Here is an 8,604-nt window from a genome sequence, read left to right as displayed (position 1 = left end):
AAGAGAGAGAGAGAGAGAGAGAGAGGGAGAAAGCAAGAGAGAGAGAGAGAGAGAGAGAGAGAGAGAGAGAGAGAGAGAGAGAGAGAGAAAGAGAGAGAGAGAGATCGGCGGGCCGACTAGAAAAATCTTCGACTGGACCAACAACCAACCGAGGCACGGCATAATAATCTGTGCATCCCTCTATTAGGAGACAGTCTCAGTAATCTACATGTCATTTTCTAGACGTCACGTACAATACAGGGGCAGAGCGAGAAAGAGAGACACACAGCGAGAAAGGCAGGCAGACTAGAAATCTCCGACTGGACCAACAACCAACAGAGCCTCAGAGCACGGCATCCTTGCATTATACATAATGTGTGTATCCTTTCTTCCATCAGGAGACAGTCTCAGTAATCTACATGTCATTTTCTAGACGTCACGTACAATCGCGCGCGCACCGCTCTCACGTCTTACATTTCCTCACCCAACCATCAGCTACTAATTCAGCCCTTCTCCAATTATTCCGCAGCAAAACAGTTGTAAATTTCTCTAAAAAGCGCACGCTCTCTCTCTGCAGCAGTCTACTACATCTCGATTATCGAACTGCTGCAAGCGTGAGGGGAATTTTTCCGCGGCGCGCAAAAATTCAAATGTGATTAAATTCGTTGCGACGTGTCGGCGGTTGAGTTTTCGCAACAACGCGTTTTTTTTCTCACGGATGCTTTATCAATTTTCACCCGCAAAAAAACATACACACAGAGAGAGACATACGCGTACGCACGCACGCACGCACACGCACGAACACGCACACATATACACGCGCGCACAGATATACACGCGAGCACATATACACACGCACGCACTCGCACGCACGCGCACGCACACACACACACACACACACACACACACACACACACACACACGACACACACACACACACACACGCACGCACGCACGCACGCACGCACGCACGCACGCACACACACACACACATCTCCATCGACGTGTTCAACAACAATCGTACGTTTTCACACACTACTGACACGCATATAAATATTCAAGAGCTAATAATACCTCTTGCTCGTATTATTAGTATCTCTTAGTATCTCTTGGTATTATTAGCTCTTGATATATTCCAACTCGCTACTAATCTACCGGGAGGCGGACAGTCACTGATTAAAGCAAACTCAACAAACATCGACAACCTGAGTATTGCGTAACTCGTTCCACCTGCGCGCACTCACGATGACTAGTACACAGGACACCTACCTACCTACCTACCTACAGGTACGTACCTACCTACCTACCTACACACAGGTACCTACCTACCTACCTACTACCTACACACAGGTACCTACCTACCTACACACAGGACACCTACCTACCTACCTACCTACAGGTACCTACCTACCTACACACAGATACCTACCTACCTACACACAGGACACCTACCTACCTACCTACAGGTACCTACCTACCTACACACAGATACCTACCTACCTACCTACCTACACACAGGCACCTACCTACCTACCTACCTACACACAGGCACCTACCTACCTACCTACCCCTCCCTCGCGCAATCACTTCTCTCTCGCTCTCCATCACGCTGGTAGGAAGGAGGCGGGGGCAGGGGGGGGCGTCCGCGCGTACACGCACCGCTACACACGGATGCACGCACGCACGCACGTCCACGCACGCACACGGGGGCGGCACAGATCTGACAACTCACGGAGTGCCACTGCGTTAACTAGTAATCAGACACAGGTAGGACAGCTCGCTCTTCACAGGTGAGTAAGACACGCGCGAGTGACAAGGTGAGTGCAGGTACAGGTACAATCAAGTACAGTGAGAATGCCTTGCGCGTAAGCGTTTGCTAACATCTGTACAGGTTGGAGTAAGACGACGCCACAAGTGCACAAAGTGAGTGTGAGCTGCCGGTACAAATACAATCAAGTTAACAGTTGAGAATGCGCGCGTAAGCGTGCTGTAACACATCTGTACAGGTGAGTTAAGCACCGCACAAGTGACAAGTGAGTGAGTGCAGGTACAGGTACAATCAAGTCAGCGCGTGTGAGAATCCGCGCGTAGCGTCTTGTAACATCTGTACAGGTGAGTAAGACTTGAAGTACAATAGCTATAGGTAAGAGCGGATAGGATGTGGAGAGCTCCCGCTCTGGCCGCGTATACAGCACACCGTGCCTACGCCCTCATCCCTATCTATGCTATCCATAATATACCTGCTGCGCGTGCGGCGCACTGTATAAACATATATATAGAGATATAAGATAGATAGATAACAGATACTCTCTTCTCTCCTCTGCCTCTCCTCTCTTCTCTCTCTCTCTCTCTCTCTCTCTCTCTGCTCCTCTCTCCTCTCTCTCTCCCTCATCTCTCTCTCTCTCTCTCTCTCTCTCTTCTCTCTCTCTCTCTCTCTCCTCTCTCTTCTCAGTCTACTATCTCTCTCGCTCTCTCTCGCCTCTCTCTTCTCTCTCTCTCGCTCTCTCTTCTCTCTCTCCTCTCTCTCTCTCTCTCTCTCTCTCTCTCTCTCTCGTCTCTCTGCTCTCTCTCTCTACTCTCTCTCTCTCCTCTTCATCTACTCTCTCTCTCTACTCGTCTCTCTCTCTCTCTCTCTCGCTCTCGCTCTCGCTCTCTCTCTCTCTCTCTCTCTGTCTCTCTCTCTGCTCTCTCTCTTCTCTCCTCTTCTCTCTCTCTCTCTCTCTCTCTCCTCTCTCTCTCTCTCTCTCTCTCTCTCTCTCTCTCGCTCTCGGCTCGCTCCTCTCGTCGCTCATCGCTCTCGCTTCTCGCTCTCTCGTTCTCTCCCTCCTCCCCCCTCTCTCTCTCCCTTTCTCGCTCACTCGCTCTCTAAATACATCCTTATTACCTGTCTGCCGCGTCGCGCGCACCTATATCATTATATATACTATAGTATATATTATCATATATATTTACTATATATAGATCAGATAGATAGATAGCATAGATAGATAAACAGATTACTCTCTCGTCCTCTTCACACCACGCGGCTTGCACACCCGTATCCTACAGCACATGGCACGCACACGCGACTCACGCCCGCACGCCCGCACGCAATTGCACAGTACACGCACGCACAACGCCGCAATCCTGTAAACACACACACGTACACAGGCCTACGAACACCGGCATTGCACGCACGCCACCAACACCCGCACGCACTCGCACGCACGAACACCCGCATGCAACCGCACCGCACGGAACACCCGCATGCCACCGCACGCACGAACACCCGAACGCTACGCACGCACGAACACCACCGCACACACGCACGGGACTACTACACCTGCAACGCCACGTAATTGTTCACTTACGCCCTTTCTCTCGCTCTCATCTCTACTTCTCTCTCCGTTCTATCTCTCTCTCCTCTCTCTCTCTCTCTTCTCTCTCTCTCTCTCTCTCTCTCTCTCTTCTCATCTCTCTCTTTCTCTCTCTCTCTCTCCTCACTCTCCGCTCGCCGCACGCGTCGGGCAGTAAGCACAAGCTCGCGCAGGCCGGCGACAGCAGCGTTAGCAGCAGCAGCAGCAGCCGATCGGGCGCGGGCGGCGACAGCAGCCAGTAGCAGCTTGTCAGCAGCAAGCAGCAGGCAGCAGCCGACGGCGCGGGCCCGGGCGCGTCGTTTATGTAATTAGACGTCATTTAGAAGCTGCCGGCCACCGTCCATTTCAGATCACGCTCAATCTTCCTCTCCTCACACACACACACGCACGCCACGCCGGGCACGCACGCACGCACGCACCCCCCGCAGCACTCACGCACGCACGCCCCCCACGCACACCACGCACGTCCGCACGCCACGCGCACACACGCTACGCTACGCACACACACACACACACCACACATTCACGCACGCACGCCACGCCGCACACACACACACGCACGCACGCACACACACACGACACGCACGCACGCACGCACGCACGGCATCGCATTTTATTTTTCGCCACTCACGCTGCATGCACGCACGCACTCTTCTGCCGTCTTCTCCCCCCCTCCTCTCTCCCTCTCTCTCTCTCTCTCTCTCTCTCTCTCTCTTCTCTCTCTTCTTTCTCTCTTCTCTCTCTCCTCGCTCTCTCTCTCTCGTTCTCTCTCTCCTTATCTCTTTCTCTCTCTCACACTCTATCTATGCTATTCTCTCCACTCGCTCTCTCTCTTCAGCCAGCCAGCCAGTTCGCAACACCAACACAACAAACAACACACAACAAGCAACACAATTACAACAACAACAACAACCCGGCAACCAACCAACAGTAGCTTCCAAACATTCAGAGATCAACGACATCATCAGCTTTTAGCTTCAGACCTGTGCGTGCGTGTCTTCGTGCACATCAGCAGCACCAGCACTCCGCGGGCGTGCGTGCTGCACAGGTAGCGTACAACTAGAACAATTTTACAAGTGATTTTTTTCAAATGCCATTCATTTATGACGGGCAGCGGCGAGTTATAAATCCGCATTGCCGCTAGCAATAAAAATATCTCTGCAGAGATTTGTGGCAGTGGGATCGATAATTCCTCCACCTCGTTCCACCTCCTCCTCCCCCGCTGCCGCCCTGCGTCACCCTCTCCCCCCGTGCCGCCCCGTTCCACCCCTCCCCCGTGCCGCCCCTCCCCTCTCCGCCCGTTCCGCCCCTCCTCGTTTCCACCCGCTCCCTTCCGGGTGTCGTGCTCGTTTCACCCCTCCCCCCGCCCCCGTTTTTTTTTCTGCCGCCCCCTCCGCTCCCTCCCCTTTCGTTTGTTTTTCTTTTTTTTTTTTTTTTTGTCTTTTTTTTCCACCTCTCCCACTCGTGCTTCGCCGCCTCCACGTGCCGCTCTCTCCTCTTTTTTGCGGTTTTTTTTCCAACCCCCCCCTTCTCCCCTCCCCGGTGCCGTGCCCCGTCATCGGCCTCTCCCTTGCTCCTCGTTCCATCCCTCCCCCGTTTCCACCCTCTCCCGTTCGCTTTCCGCCGGTTTTTTCACTCCTCCCCTCGTCTCCATCCTCTTTCCGTGCCGCCCCTTTCACCCCTCCCCCGGTTTCTTGCCTCCCCCGTCCGTTCCCTTCCGGTTCCCTCGTCCATTACTTCCCCCGTCTGTTTTCCTTGCCTCCCCCGCCCCCTGTCTCGTGCGCCCTGCCTCCCCCGTGCCGCCCCTCCCCCCAGTGCGCCCTCGGTTCCATCCTCTCCCCGTTCCACCCCTCCTCCTCGTCCACCTCTCCCACGTTGCCGCCCCTCCCACGGTGCCGCCCCTCCCCCGTGCCGCCACCGTTCCATCCCTCTCCCCGTTCCGCCCGTCCCCCGTGCCGCCCCCGTTCCACCCCTCCCCCTGTGCCGCCCCTCCCCGGCTTTCTTCCCCCACTATCCGAACGCAGCCCTTCTCTCCGCACGACCGAGTACGGTAGATGTTAAGATGTCTTCGTCGAGTAGTGCGAGTAGTGAGTGCTTTTATTTCTGTACGGCGTGTGTATTTATTTAAGGAGCTAAGTTGCTCCCCCGTCCCTCCCTCCCTCTTTTATTCTCTTCCTCAGTTCCTTCCCCCTTACTCCCTCGCTTCCTCTCTCTTTTTCCGTTCCTTCCCCCTTCCTCAATCCCCCTCCTTTCCTTGCCTCCTCCTTCCCACCCTCCTCTCTTCCGCCCTCCGTTCCTCCCACTTCTCTTCCTCTCTCCCATCCTCCCTCCTCCCCTCTCTCCTCTTTCTCCTTTATTTCACTCTCCCATCTCCTCTTCCTCCCTCCCAGAACTCGAGCTGGTNCCTCTCCTTCTCTCTCTCTCTCTCTCTCTCTCTCACTCTCTCTTGCTCACTTTCTCTTTCTTTCTTTCTCTCTTCCGCCCTCTCTCCCTTCCTCAGATCCTCTCTTGCACAGACAGACAGAAAGACAGTCTGAATAATACCGCGCAGGCCGCGTGAATGCGATTTTAGCTAAACAAGTAGCTGATGGTGATGATGATGATGATGATGATGATGATGATGATGATGAGAGCAGAATTGAACCACGCACGTGCGCCCACACGCACGCACGCACGCACGCACGCACGCACACACACACACACACACACATACATACACACCGAATGATTATGCTTATCGCTGTACTGTCTCTTCCAGATCTGCATCTAAACACGGCGCGCACTATCAACAACGTCAACAACGCGCACGCACGCACGCACACACACACACGCACGCACGCACGCACGCACGCACGCACGCACACACAATATACGTATACTCTGTGAGGTTGTTCTGCAGCGGAGTGCCCGGACCACGCACACACGCACACACGCACGCACGCACACACGCACGCACGTACGCCACGCATGCACGCACGCGCGTACGCACACACACGCGCGTACGCACACACGCACGCACGCACGCACGCACGCACGCACGCACGCGTCTGCCGTGTATTACGCACCGTTGTTTTCCGTAGCAGACGCGTGCATGCAATCGCGCGCAATTACGCGAGCAGCTCCACACTCGCCACGCAAAACACACCCATCAGTGCAGCCGTCAGTGCAGCCGTCAGCAGCCGTCACCAGCCGTCCATCAGAAGGCAGTACGCGCGAGCGCGTTGTTAATTGTATACGCACGAACGCCATGCCATGCACGCACGCACGCACGCCACGCCATGCACGCACACACGCGCGCCCCGCACGCACACACGTCAGACTCGCAACTAGACACCCGCAAGCACGCTCGTACGCACGCACGCACGCACGCACGCACGCACGCACGCAATCACGCACGTCAGGCACGCACGCACGCACGCACGCACGCACGCACGCAATCACGCACGTCAGGCACGCACGCACGCACGCAATCACGCACGTCAGGCACGCACGCACGCACGCACGCACGCCACGCACGCACGCACGCACGCATGCCTGTCAGCTGTATCTTCGTGAGCGCGCACGTACGCACGCACGCAAGCACGCACGCACGCAAGCACGCCACGCACGCACGCGCGCATGCCTGTCAACTGTATCCTCGTGAGCGCGCACGTACCTGGGATTCGACAGCGCGGGGCTCAATAACGCAGACGAACACCTGTAGTTTGCAGACGACGGCGGAAGAATGCTGGCGGAGAGATGCTGGCAGTGGTATGCAGGCAGACTGGCAGAGGGATGCTGGCCGAGGGATGCTGGCAGACTTGCAGAGGGATGCTGGGATGCTGGCAGTGGAGATGCTGGCATGCTGGCAGTGGGATGCTGGCAGTGGGCATGCTGGTAGTGACATGCTGGCAGTGCAATGCTGGCAGTAGGATGCAGGCAATGGCATGCTGGCAGTGGGGATGCTGGCAGTGGCATGCTGGCAGTGGAAATGCTGGGATGCTGGCAGCGGGATGCTGGTAGCGGGATGCTGGCAACAGGATGCAGGCATTGGGATGCTGGCACTGGGATGCTGGGATTGGGATGCTGGGATGCTGGCAGTAAGATGATGGCAGTGGAATGCAGGCAGTGGAATGCAGGCAGTGGCATGCTGGCAGTGGAATGGTGATAGTGGGACACCAACTCAATACCAACCAGCAATAGACTCAAGCTTAGCTTAGTCTCAAGCCATAGCTTAGACTCAAGTCATATCAAGGATATCAAGACACAACTGTAACTTTCATCATTAGATCACTTGGCACCGTGATGGACCGTGTCAATCAAGCACGCAGTCGACTGATTATCGTAACGATAAGGCTGCTAATTACAGAATTATGATTTTGCGTCAAACCGTTGAATAGTTTCAGATTAACGCCCCACAAGTGTCCCGCGGTGCAGCTGATCGGGCAGCCGTTAATAACGTCGCTTTATAATTACACATGGACGAGATTAAAACATAGTGCCGTACGTAGCAGGAAACACGCACGCACGCACGCACGCACGACACGCACACCCGCACACACACACACACAGTCAGGCAGGCAGGCAGGCACGCACGCACACGCATGCACGTACGCACGCTCGCACGTGCAGACACGCACGTACGTACACGCGCACACACGCACGCACGCAGTCACGCACGCAGGCACGCAAACGCACGCACGCGTACACACACGTGCGCGTAGCAGGAAACACGCAGGCACGCACACGCTGTACGCTCGCACGCACGCACGCCACACGCTCGCCCGCAGTCACGTACGCACGCGCGCACGACACGCACGCACGCACGCAGGCACGACACGCACACACGCAGGCAGGCAGGAACGCACGCAGGCACGCACACGATGTACGCTCGCACGTAGGCACACCGCACGCTCGCACGCAGGCACGCACGCACACGGACGCACACGCACGCACACGCACGCACACGCACACAGAGTGAAAGGCTATAGTTCTAGAGTAGCGCACAGCCGTGACAAACAACTACACGTCGCATAGTACAGCTAACGACGGGTCATGCTACAGCAACGACTATATATGCTAATGATAAGAGAGAACAGCACCGGCCCGACCCCCCGGGGGAGGGCAGCGTTACCAGCCGTAGTTCTAGTCTGCTCCAAGATACGGCAGACGAGAGTCATACTGATAACTGCCGATGCTGTTATTAATACTACTGCTCTCTTTCCTGGGCGCGCGCTCTCTCTCTCTCTCTCTCTCTCTCTCTCTCTCTCTCTTTCTTTCTTTCTTTCTC

General features: G+C 55.6%; 1 protein-coding gene across 1 annotated transcript; it reads right to left on the bottom strand.

Annotated features, from left to right (window-relative positions):
• Positions 1 to 6,990: 6,990 nt before the first annotated feature.
• On the bottom strand, positions 6,991 to 7,463 carry LOC106819189 (protein FAM193B-like; the record flags this gene model as incomplete). Its single annotated transcript, XM_014823841.1, has 1 exon — positions 6,991 to 7,463. A coding segment is annotated over exon 1 (473 nt), but the record flags the coding sequence as incomplete, so codon positions are not given.
• Positions 7,464 to 8,604: the final 1,141 nt, after the last annotated feature.

Source organism: Priapulus caudatus, unplaced genomic scaffold, assembly GCF_000485595.1.
Source record: "Priapulus caudatus unplaced genomic scaffold, Priapulus_caudatus-5.0.1 Scaffold2943, whole genome shotgun sequence".
Lineage (NCBI taxonomy): Eukaryota > Metazoa > Priapulida > Priapulimorpha > Priapulimorphida > Priapulidae > Priapulus > Priapulus caudatus.
Note: the sequence above shows the minus strand (reverse complement) of the source record. Positions and strands in the feature narration are given on the sequence as shown.